At 41.4% G+C, this 13,284-nt stretch overlaps 1 protein-coding gene across 1 annotated transcript in view; it reads left to right on the forward strand.

Moving 5' to 3' along the window:
• Window positions 1-13,284, forward strand: part of LOC129536142 (scavenger receptor cysteine-rich domain-containing protein DMBT1-like) — a 141,847-nt gene that overhangs the window by 83,459 nt on the left and 45,104 nt on the right. Inside the window, 1 exon segment of the mRNA XM_088837051.1 lies at window positions 3,942-4,262. Coding sequence (XP_088693177.1) covers window positions 3,942-4,262 — 321 coding nt within the window.

Raw genomic sequence — 13,284 nt, forward strand, 5'->3', positions numbered from 1 at the left:
ATGGACAGAGGAGCCTGGCCGACTAAGTCCATGGCATTGCAAAGAGTCAAACGCGACTGAGCAGGCATCTTGGATACCTTGTTTCTCCTGATGGCATCCATAATTCCTATAGCTTTTCTTTATTCTTTTGCATTCTTTTTGCTCCTCTGATTGGATAATTTCAACTGATCTTTGTTTTATTTCATTGAGTCTTCTGCTTGGTCAAGTCTGCATATTTTAAAACTTTTTGTTTCATATTGGAGTATAGCCAGTTAACAATATTTTGATAGCTTCAGGTGAACAGCAAAGAAACTCAGCCATACATATATATGTGTGTATCCATTCTCCCACAAACTCCCCTCTCATCCAGGCTGCCATACATTAACATTCAATAGAGTTCCCTGTGCTGTACAGTCGGCCCTTGTTGATTACCCATTTTAAATATAGCAGTGTGTAGGAGTCGGTCCCAAATTCCTTGAGTATCCCTTCCCTTCATTCTTTTCTCTTGGCGACCATAAGTTAAGTTCTCTAATCTGTGAGTTTCTTTCTGTTTTGTAAATAAATCCATTTTTAAAATTTCTTTTTAGATTCATATATAAGGGATATCATATGATATTTCTCCTTCTCTGATAGTCAAGTCTGTTTTTGATGCTCTGTGTTGAATTCTTCAGTTCACTCATTGTATTGAAGCTCCAGAATTTCTGGTTAGTTTTTTGGGGTTTTCTTAATGTTTTCTATCTGTTTAAAACTCAATGAATTTATAAGCTCCCATCAGATTTGGGCTGATTTTCCCCTTCTATTTTATCAGGTCTTTAATGCTTTTAGATAATTTTTAGTAAGTTAATTCCACTTTTTCACCAGAAAAGATAGCGTCAATAAGCAAGCCCACCATTACCGAGAAAATCTCCTAGAACTCTTGACAGTAATGAAATCACCCATGTGTTTGTGTCATAAATTAGATGAAAGCTCCATGTAGGCAAGGACATTGTCTTATTATTTTCTGTATTTATAGTACTTAAAAAAGACCTGCATCTCCACAGATAATTTTATCATTAATAAGATTTAAAATATTTAGTATTAATAAAAGTATTTTCTTGTGTGCTTTCAGAATCCTTTTCAATCCTTTATTCTTACATCAGTGTCAGAATTCTAAAAAATCTGATTCAGCACCATAGTAGAAGTCTACTTCTCCTGTTTCCCTTACCCCCCACCCCAAGTATCTATATTTCCTGCTTAGAATGGACCTCCCTGGGTCTGTGGAGTAAACTGTGTCCCTCCATAATTAATATGTTGAATCCTAGACCCTAGGGTGACCACTGGAGATAAGGTCTTTAGGAAGTAATTGAGGTTAAATAGGCTTCCCTGGTGGCTCAGTGGTAAAGAATCCTCTTGCCAATGCAGGAGAGGCAAGTTTGATCCCTGGGTCAGGAGGATCCCCTGGAGAAGGAAATGACAACCTATTCCAATACTCTTGCTTGGGAAAACCCAAGGACAGAGGAGCCTGGCAGACTATAGTCCATGACGTGGCAAGAGCTGGACACAATTTAGCCACTAAACCTCTAACACCAAGGTTTAATAAGGTCCTAAGGATGTGGCCCTAATCCAATAGGTGACTTTATAAGAAAAGGATGAGACAGATCTCCCTCCCTCTCTCCCTGTGCATGTGTCCCAGGGAAAGGCCAGGTGAGCACACAGTGAGGGAGCCATGGCTACAAGCCAAGAGCAGAGGTCTCACAGTGAACACAGCCTTGCCAGCACGTTGATCTCGGACTTACCAGCCCCCAGAACTGTGATAAGAAAAATAATTTCTGTTTTTTAACCAGCCAGACTCTGTTTTTTTGGGTGGCTGCCTGCCTGATCTGACTATACACTAGGATCTTCTCCAGTTCAGCATTTCCCCAGATGTTCCCTCTGTGATGCACCACTTTGGTTTCCAGAGTGAGAGCACATGGGGCAGGGCAGAAATCTGAGCGGTGTTAAGGGTGCCCCAGGGACAACGTCTCGTTAGACTATAAGAGAGATTCTCATTTTCTGATCTGAATTTAAAGCTAATGGAGCTGATCAAGGTCTCAGGGAACTCACTTCTCAGTTCCTGATAGGCAGGCAGGAGCCTGGGACACTGGGTGAGACCTGATGTGATAGAGAGAGGGGGTTTGGGTTCCAGTTCCAGGGGGGACCAGGCAGCAGACCTGGTCACAGGAAGAAGTCTCGTCTGGATGAAGCAGTGAAGCCTCACAGATAAACCTCCAGCTTGTTCACCTGCTGTCTTCTGACTCTGAAGGGAAGCTCTGCATCAGTTATGTGTTGTGCAACCAATTACTGCTGAACTCGGCAGCTGAAGTCAGCAAACACCTAGTATCTCACACTTTCTGTGGGTCAAGAATTGACATGGCTTACCTGGGTCCTCGGAGTCATGATGTCTCACAAGGATGCCATCATCTGAAGGTTCAACCAGGGGAGGATATTGCCCATGGACTTACCTGGTTGTTAGCAGCATTCAGACTTTGGTAGATTGTTGAACTGAAATCTAATCTCATAAGTGACATCTCATCACTTTTGCCAAATTCCATTTATTAGATGCATGTTACTAGGTACATTTGAGTGTGGGAATTACACAAGGATGTGAATACCAAGCAGCAGAAATAATCAGAACACTTTAGATCCTGTTCAGTTCAGTTCAGTCACTCAGTCGTGTCCGACTCTCCAAGACCCCATGAATCACAGCACGCCAGGCCTCCCTGTCCATCACCAACTCCCGGAGTACACTCAAACTCATGTCCACAGAGTCGCTGATGCCATGCAGCCATCTCATTCTCCGTCGTCCCCTTCTCCTCCCGCCCCCAACCTTTCCCAGCATCAGAGTCTTTTCCAGTGAGTCAACTCGTTGCATGAGGTGGCCAAAGTATTGCAGTTTCAGCTTTAGCATCAGTCCCTCCAATGAACATCCAGGATTGATCTCCCTTAGAATGGACTGGTTGGATCTCCTTGCAGTCCAAGGGACTCTCAAGAGTCTTCTCCAACACCACAGTTCAAAAGCATCGATTCTTCGGCAATCAGCCTTCTTCACAGTCCAACTCTCACATCCATACATGACCACGGGAAAAACCATTGCCTTGACTAAACGGACCTTGGTTGGCAAAGTAATGTCTCTGCTTTTTAATATATTATCAAGGTTGGTCATAACTTTCCTTCCAAGGAGCAAGCATCTTTTAATTTCATGGCTGCAATCAGCATCTGCAGTGATTTTGGAGCCCAAAAAAATAAAGTCTGACACTGTTTCCACTGTTTTTCCATCTATTTCCCATGAAGTGATGGGACCAGATGCCATGATCTTTGTTTTCTGAATGTTGAGCTTCAAGCCAACCTTTTCACTCTCCTCTTTCACTTTCATCAAGAGGCTTTTGAGTTCCTCTTCACTTTCTGCCATAAGGGTACTGTCATCTGCATATCTGAGGTTATTGATATTTCTCCCAGCAATCTTGATTCCAGCTTGTGCTTCTTCCAGCCCAGCGTTCCTCATGATGTACTACCCCAGCCCTGTTCCTAAGCTGGATGAGATGCTCCCTATGAATAGGGAAGGAGAGAGAGGATTCCTCCCTGGATCCCGGGCCATGAGCTGTAACTGAGATGGGGAAGCTGGGCCCTAGTAGCCTTGGGCACATCTACAGGGAGGGCAGCATCCAGAGTTTCTGAAGGCCTGTCCTCGGTGGTGTTCCTGGAGCTTGTTGTACAGGTTCATGAGAAATACCTGGTGCCTCCCTTCCTGCTCCATGTTCAGTGATGGCACTTTGGGAGCTTAGAGTTGGTCATGGTGGGAATATATATACCACAGAAGTCAACAAATGCTATACACAGAGAATTTTTTCCAGAGATCAGAGTGTTCATTTTTTATTACTTGGCAGCACGCTAATGCATGGTATCCTAAGACCTGTCCTGCATTTGTGTCTGTGTCTCTCTTGCAGATCTGGAGCTGAGGCTGAAGGATGGAGGTCACCGCTGTGAGGGAAGAGTGGAATTGAAGCACCAAGGAGAATGGGGCACAGTGAGTGATTACAAGTGGAGCTTAGAAGAGGCAACTGTGGTGTGCAGACAGCTGGGGTGTGGAGCTGTTGTTGATGCTCCCCAAGGAGCTTACTTTGGACCAGCAGTTGGCCCCATTTGGCTTTTTGTAATTCACTGCAGTGGGACAGAGTCAGCTATCACAGAGTGTTCTTATCCTACTGTTAAAGACTATCGTCCTGAGGGCTTATCCCATGATCACGATGCTGGAGCAGTCTGCTCAGGTAAGTCCTGTCTGGTCTAGGGGGGATCTCTAGCAGGAAAAGCCTCAGTCTCATTCCCAGCCTAACTATAAAAATACAGATCACAGCCTTTAGTACATTCGTGGGTGAAGATTCCAGTCACATAGTTATTCCTAGAGCGTTAGGTGTTCAAGGGAGCAGAGGGCTTGCTTGGCCCTGAACAGTAAAAGTTCCAGATCCATTGGTCACTGTACCCTTCAGGTTTGTGTGATGTGTCACAGGAGGCAGTGAGATGAGATTAAATATATCATACATGTACAACTGCTTGGTTGAACTTATATTAATTAGGTTCATCATGGTAGATTTTTGTTTTTCCATGGGATGGTCAGACAAGTGCAGCTATAAGAGGTGATATAGGAGAGGTAAAGGTAAGGAGAGGTGTGAATTTATTATACTTACAGGTCCTAGAGAGACAGAATATCAGTAGGTGGGTACTTGGGGGAGGTGCCAATAGAACATCCTGATCCAAGCAGTGGTGCCTCCAAAATGGAATGTGAGGACCCATGAACAAGTGACAATACATATATATGGGTCTTGTTTTTGTTTTCATCCAGCCAATCTATGTCTTTTGGTTAGAGCATTGAATCAGTTTACATTTAAGGGAATTATGGAAATATATGTTCTTACTGACATTCTGTTATTTGCTTTGTATTTTTTTTTTGGTAGGTCTTTTTTTTTTTTTCCCCTTCCTCTTTGGTTCTCTTCTCATTATTTGATGGCTATCTTCAATGTTGTGTTTAGATTCCTTTTTCTTTTTTGTGTGAATATATGCTGTAGATTTTTGATTTGTGGATACCATGAGGTTTTGAATGCAGTCTATTGTAAGTTGCTGGTCTCATAATTTCCAATGTGTTTCCAATATCTTGCATTTTTACTCTCTTCATGATTGCTAGTTTTGGTATCATATTTGTGTGTGAAAGCTTTCCTAACTTTACTGCATGTTGCTTTTACTGGCAAGCTTTCTCATTCATACTTTCTTTTTTCTTCTCTGGCCTTTTAATTTTCTGTCTAGAGAAGTTGCTTTAGCACTTGGAAGTTGATACAGTGGTGCTGAATGTTGAGCTTTAAGCCAACTTTTTCAATCAACATTCAGAAAACATTCAGCTCAATATTCAGAAAACAAAGATCACAGCATCCGGTCCCATCACTTCTTGGCAAATAGACGTAGAAACAGTAGAAACAGTGGAAAGAGTGGCAGACTTTATTTTTTGGGGCTCCAAAATCACTGCAGATGGTGACTGCAGCCATGAAATAAAAAGATGCTTACTTATTGGAAGAAAAGGTATGAGCAACCTAGACAGCATATTAAAAAGCACAGACATTACTTTGCCAACAAAGGTCTGTCTAATCAAGGCTATGGTTTTTCCAATAGTCATGTATGGGTGTGAGAGTTGGACTATAAAGAAAGCTGATCACCAAAGAATTGATGCTTTTGAATTGTAGTGTTGGAGAAGACTCTTGAGAGTCCCTTGTATTGCAAGGAGGTCCAACCAGTCCATCCTAAAGGAGATCAGTCCTGGGTGTTCATTGGAAGGACTGATGTTGAAGCTGAAACTCCAATACTTTGGTCACCTGATGCGAAGAGCTGACTCATTTGAAAAGACTCTGTTTCTGGGAAAGATTGAAGGCAGGAGGAGAAGGGGATGACAGAGGATGAGATGATTGGATGGCATCACTGATTCAATGGACAGGAGTTTGAGTAAGCTCCAGGAGTTGGTGATGGACAGGGAGGCCTGGTGTGCTGCAGTCCATGGGGTCGCAGAGTCAGACATGACTGAGTGATTGGACTGACTGACTGATAGTGGTGCTGAATTCTTTTAGCTTTTTCTTGTCTGTAAACCTTTTGATTTCTCCATAGAATCTGAACAAGAGCCTTGCTGGGTAGAGTATCCTTGATTGTAGGTTTCCCCCTTCTATCAGTTTAAATATATCATGCCACTCCCTTCTGGCCTGCAAAGTTTCTGTTGAAAAAGCAGCTGATAAACTGATGAGGATTCCTTGTAAGTTATTTATTGTTCTTTCCTTGTTGCTTTTAATAGTTTCTCTTTGTCTTTAGCTTTTGTCAGTTTGATTAATGTGTTTCTTGATATGTTCTTTCTTGAGTTTATCCCCTTTAGGAGTCTGTGCTTTCTGGACTTCAGTAACTATTTCCCTTCCTATGTTAGAGAAGTTTACAGCAATTATCTTTTCAAATATTTTCTCAGTCTTCTTCTCCTTCTGGGACCCCTACAATGTGAATGTTTGTACATTTAATGTTGTCCCAGAGGTTTCTTAAACTGTTCTCACATTTTTTCATTCTTTTTTCTGTCCCATACCAGTGATTTTTCACCATTCTGTCTTCTAGCTCACTTATCTATTTTTCTGCCTCATTTATTCTTCTATTGATTCCTTCAGCATACTTTTCATATCTTTTTCTGCATTATTCTTCAATTCTGTTCTGTATATCTTCTCAGTTCAGTGCAGTTGCTCAGTCATGTCTGACTCTTTGCGACCCCATGAATCACAGCACACCAGGCCTCCCTGTCCATCACCAACTCCCGGAGTTCACCCAAACTCATGTCCATCGAGTTGGTGAAGCCATCCAGCCATCTCATCCTCTGTCGTTCCCTTCTCCCCCTGTCCCCAATCCCTCCCAGCAACAAGGTCTTTTCCAATGAGTCAACTCTTTGCATGAGGTGGCCATTGGAGTTTGCATTGGAGTTTCAGCTTCAGCATCAGCCCTTCCAATGTACACCCAGGACTGATCTCCTTTAGGATGGACTGGGTGGGTCTCCTTGCTCTCTGTTAAACATTTCTTGCATCATCTCATTCCATGCCTCCATTCTTTTTCCAAAATCTTGGATCATCTTTACTATCATTACTCTGCATTTTTTTTACAGGCAGATTGCCTATGTCCACTTCACTTAGTTGTTCTTCTGGAATTTTATCTTGTTCCTTTGCCTGGAATATATTCCTCTGCTATCTCATTTTGCCTAACTTTCTGCATTTATGATTACTCTTCCACAGGTTGGAAGATTGTCCTTTTTCTTCCTTTTGGTGTCTGCCCCGTGGTGGGTGAGACTCAGCTGGAGGCTTGTGCAGGCTTCCTGGTGGGAGGGATTGGTGCCTACTGACTAGTGGGTGGAGCTAGTCCTTGATCTTCTGGTGTGCAGAGCCATGCCAAAATATGTGTATAAAGGCAGTTGTGGGCTCAGAAATACTTTAGACTGCCTATCTGCTAATGGGCAGGGCTGTGTCCCTGCCCTGTGGGTTGTTTGACCTGAGGCATCCCATCACTGGAGCCTGCAGGCTGTTGGGTGGGGCCAGATCTTGGTGACAAAATGGCAGCCTCCAGGGGAACTCATGCCAATGAGTACTCCCTGGTATTTCTGACGCCAATGTCTTTTTCCCTGCAGTGAGCCACAGCTGTCCCCACCTCCCTAGGAGACCCTATAAGACAAGCAGGTAGGCCTGGCTTTGGCTTTTGTGAAGTCATGGCTTTTTCCCTGGGCCCCAGTGGGCTTCCCTGGGAGCTCAGCTGGTAAAGAATTTGCCTACAATGCAGGAGATCCCAGTTCAATTCCTGGGTTGGGAAAACCCACTGGAAAAGGAATAGGCTACCCACTCCAGTGTTCTTGGGCTTTCCTGGTGGCTCAGACAATAAAGAATTTGCCTGTAATGCAAGAGACCTGTGTTCAATCCCTGGGTTGAGCAGATCCCCTGGAGGAGGGAAAGGCTACCCACTCCAGTATTCTGGCCTGGATAGTTCCATGGACAGAGGAGACTGGCAGGCTACAGTTCATGGGGTTGCAAAGAGCTGGACATGACTGAGCGAATTTCACTTCACTTCCCTTGTTCCTGTGGAGTTCCTGTGATCAAACCCCCTAGCCTTCAAAACCAAGTGCTCTGGGGGCTCCTCTTCCTGATGCCAGACCCCCAGGGTGGGGAGCTTGACCTGAGTTTCAGAAGCATTCAGTGGAGAATCTGTCATATAAATATTTTCCAGTTTGTGGATCACTCACCTAGTGGGCATGAGATTTGGTTATCTTGTAAATGCACCCCTCCTACCATCTTATTGTGGCTTCCTCTTTCTCTTTGGATGTAGAATATCTTCTTTGATAAGTTACACTCTTTTTTTGTTGATGGTTGTTCAGCAGCTAGTCTTGATTTTGGTGCTTTTTTGAGAGGAGGTGAGCTTAAGTCCTTATACTTTGCCATCTTGCACATATTACCTTAAAATGATAAGTGAAAACTGAAAATGAAAGTCGCTTAGTCATGTCCAACACTTTACAACCACATGGACGATTATACAGTCCATGGAATTCTCCAGGCTGGAATACTGGCGTGGGTATCCTTTCCCTATCCCAGGGAATCTTCCCAACCCAGGGATAGAACCCAGGTCTCCCACATTGCAGGTGGATACTTTACCAGTTGAGCCACAAAGGAAGCCCAAGAATACTGGAGTGGGTAGCCTATATTTTCTCCAGTGGATCTTCCTGACCCAGGAGTCGAACTGGAGTCCTTTGCATTGCAGGCAGATTCTTTACCAACTGAGTTAATCAATTCAGTTCAGTTCAGTCACTCAGTCGTGTCCGACTCTCCGCAACCCCATGAATCACAGCACACCAGGCCTCCCTGTCCATCACCAACTCCCAGAGTTCACTCAAACTCAGGTCCACAGAGTCGCTGATGCCATCCAGCCATCTCATTCTCGGTCGTCCCCGTATCCTCCCACCCCCAACCTTTCCCAGCATCAGAGTCTTTTCCAGTGAGTCAACTCGTTGCATGAGGTGGCCAAAGTATTGCAGTTTCAGCTTTAGCATCAGTCCTTCCAATGAACACCCAGGATTGATCTCCTTTAGAATGGACTGCTTGGATCTCCTTGCAGTCCAAGGGACTCTCAAGAGTCTTCTCCAACACCACAGTTCAAAAGCATCAATTCTTCGGCGATCAGCTTTCTTCACAGTCCAACTCTCACATCCATACACGACCATGGGAAAAACCATAGCCTTGACTAGACGGACCTTTGTTGGCAAAGTAATGTCTCTGCTTTTTAATATACTATCAAAGTTGGTCATAACTTTCCTTCCAAGGAGTAAGTGTCTTTTAATTTCATGGCTGCAATCAGCATCTGCAGTGATTTTGGAGCCCAAAAAAATAAAGTCTGACACTGTTTCCACTGTTTTTTCCATCTATTTCCCAAGAAGTGATGGGACCAGATGCCATGATCTTTGTTTTCTAAATGTTGAGCTTCAAGCCAACCTTTTCACTCTCCTCTTTCACTTTCATCAAGAGGCTTTTGAGTTCCTCTTCACTTTCTGCCATAAGGGTAGTGTCATCAGCATATCTGAGGTTATTGATATTTCTCCCGGCAATCTTGATTCCAGCTTGTGCTTCTTCCAGCCCAGTGTTCCTCATGATGTACTCTGCATATAGGTTAAATAAGCAGGGTGACAAGACACAACCTTGACGTACTCCTTTTCCTATTTGGAACCAGTCTGTTGTTCCATGTACAGTTCTGACTGTTGCTTCCTGACCTGCATACAGGTTTCTCAAGAGGCAGGTCAGGTGGTCTGGGATTCCCATTTCTTTCAGAATTTTCCAGAGTTTATTGTGATCCACACAGTCAAAGGCTTTGGCATAGTCAATGAAGCAGAAATAGATGTTTTTCTGGAACTCTCTTGCTTTCTCCATGATCCAGTGGATGTTGGCAATTTGATCTCTGGTGCCTCTGCCTTTTCCAAAATCTGCTTGAACATCTGGGAGTTCACGGTTCACATACTGCTGAAGCCTGGCTTGGAGAATTTTGAGCATGACTTTACTAGTATGTGAGATGAGTGCAATTGTGCAGTAGTTTGAGCATTCTTTGGCATTGCCTTTCTTTGGGATTGGGATGAAGACTGACCTTTTCCAGTCCTGTGGCCATTGCTGAGTTTTCCAAATTTGAGGGCATATTGAGTGCAGCACTTTCACAGGGAAGCCCTTAAAATGTAGTTTGTCAGTTCAGTTCAGTTCATTTCAGTTCAGTCACTCAGTCGTGTCTGACTCTTTGCAACCCCATGGACTGCATGCAGCATGCCAGGCTTCCCTGTCCATCACCAAACTCCCAGAATTTACTCAAACTCATGTCCACTGAGTCAGTGATGCCATCCAACCATCTCATCCTCTGTCATTCCCTTCTCCGCCCACCTTCAATCTTACCCAACATCAGGATCTTTTCAAATGAGTCAGCTCTTCGCATCAGTTGGCCAAAGTATTGGAGTTTCAGTTTCAACATCAATCCTTCCTATGAATATTCAGGACTGATTTCCTTTAGGATGGACTGGTTGGATCTCCTTGCAGTCCAAGGGACTCTCAAGAGTCTTCTCCAACACCACAGTTCAAAAGTATCAATTCTTCAGTGCTCAGCTTTCTTTCTAGTCCAACTCTCACATCCATACATGACTGCTGGAAAAACCATAGCCTTGACTAGATGGACCTTTGTTGGCAAAGTAATGTCTCTGCTTTTATATATGCTGTCTAGGTCATTCATAACTTTTCTTCCAAGGAGTAAACATCTTTTTATTTCATGGATACAGTCACCATCTGCAGTGATTTTGGAGCCCCAAAAAATAAAGTATGTCACTGTTTCCACTGTTTCCCCATCTATCTGTCATGAAGTGATGGGACCAGATGCCATGATCTTAGTTTTCTGAATGTTGAGCTTTAAGCCAACTTTTTCACTCTCCTCTTTTACTTTCATCAAGAAGCTCTTTAACAAATAATAAAACAAATTAATAAACCTTATACAATGTTGCTGCTATTTTTGTATTAAATATTCTATTATCTCAAAAATGCGCAATAGTTTTTGTATTTACCCACAGAATTATCATTTAGAGCAGTCTTTATAGCTTTGGGTAGACCCAAGTTTTCACATGTTATCACTTTTTTGTAGCTTGAATAACTTACTGTAACATTTTTGTGTAGTGATGGTCTAGTGGTCTCAAATTCTATCATCTTTTTTATATGAAACATTTTAACTTTTAATAATTTTTAAAAATATTTTCACTGGTGACTGAGTTCTAGTTTAGAAAATTTTGCCACACTATCTTAAAGATATTTTTATATTGGCTTATGGCTAGCATTGCCTCTAATAAATAGCCAGTAATACTTATTTTTGTCCCCTTTTACATAACATGTCAATATTTCATGGTGCTTCTGAGTATTTTTGTTTGTTTGTTTATCACTGGTTGTCCACAATTATATTATCAAGTGTCTGAGGTAGTTTTTCTTATTTTTACCTTTTAGAGTTTGTTTAGCTTCTTAGTTTGGTTTATAGCCTTCATTAAATTTGGAAAAAATTCCGTCCATTATTTACTACTAGTTTTCTACTCATCCCTTATTCTGAGTCTCCAAATACACATTTTCACATGGTTTACTCTTGTCCCAAGTGCCACAGTTTCCACTAATGGTTTGTTTCCTGCCTTTTTTTCTCTCTGGTTAGTTTGGATAGTCTCTATTGATATGTGCTTAATTTCCCCATCCCCTTTTTTTGTTCTGCCCTATCTAATCTCTTTTTATGTTAATTCAGACAATTTTTCATTACATATATTGATTTTTCGATTTTAGAAGTTCCATGTCTTTTTTTTTCTAGTTTTTTCTCTCTGCTTTATTTTGCTGCTACATAAAGCATATTTATATTGGTGTTTTAAAATATTAGCAGTCAGTTAAATAATTTCTGTAATTCTGGAATCTGTTTTCAGTGATTGCTCTTTTAAAATTTTGCTATGAGTTACATTTTTCTTTTTATAAAGGCTTGTAATTTTTTTTATTGGATGTTAGGCATTGCTTGGAAGTCCTTTAACAGAAAGAATTCTAGCAATAAAGAATCAGAATACAGTCAGATGGCAGGGAATTGTACTTGATGAATCAAACAATGTTTTACGTTGAATTACATTGCATTCTCTTCAAAATATGTTCCTTGGGTGACAAAGTGATACATTTTTATTTTGGTTTCTCTACTTTAACTTCAAAACTTCTTGTTATCCCACTTTTGCTTGCCACATACATAAATTACGTTATGGATTTTCTTTGCCATCCATCCATGTTTTAAAATTGTGTTTGCTTGTCTGAAGTGGGAGAAATGGGAAAGGATGGAACAGTCAGGTGGCACATAGGAGAAGTAGAGTGCAATGAAATATGCTAATTACTAATTTAACGATTATTTTCCCCAAATACTTGTGTATTTTATACAAATTGAGGATTTTGAAACTCAGAACTCTACAAATTAGGCCTTACTTGATTTCTGCTTCCTTCTTACTCCCTTCTCCCTCTCTTTTGGCAGCATGCCACCTTCTTTCAAAATGATAAAACATTTATGAAAGAAATTGAAGATACAAATAAACGAAAAAGTATCCTGTATTCATGGACTGGAAGAATCAATACTGTTAAAATGTCTACACTACTCAAAGTAATCTACAGGCTTTATGCACTCCCCCTCAAAAGTCCAAAGGCATTCATTATAGATATAGAAAATACAATCTTAAAATACAGTCTAAAATATGTACATTATTTACTTTAAATCTATTCATGATTTTTTTGTTTTCTTACCATTATTGACTTTTAGTTTCATTCCATTGTGGTCAGAAAAGATACTTGGAATGATTCAAATTTTCATTTTGCTTGAGAAAAATGCATATTGATTTTCTGTTTGAACAATCTATTAATTATAGAGAGTGGGATACTAAAGTTTTCTACTGTTGATGTATTGCTTTTACTTCTCCCTTAAGAGCTGTCCATGCTGTCTTATATATTGAAATGCTATAATGTTGGGTGCATATATATCTATAGTTGTTATATCTTCCAGTTGAACTGTTTCTTGTGACAGTTATTGACTTAAAGTCTCTTTTGCCTGACTTTTATCTCTTTTAGTTATTATTTGCATGGCATCTCTTTCTCCACTTGTTCACTTTCAGCCTACGTGAGTCATAAAATCTAAAGGGAGTCTCTTATACACAGAATGTAGTTGGATCTTGTTTTTGATCCA

The sequence above is a fragment of the Moschus berezovskii genome, chromosome 6 (genome assembly GCF_049115385.1).
Source record: "Moschus berezovskii isolate FMDL1 chromosome 6, NW_MosBer_1.0, whole genome shotgun sequence".
Lineage (NCBI taxonomy): Eukaryota > Metazoa > Chordata > Mammalia > Artiodactyla > Moschidae > Moschus > Moschus berezovskii.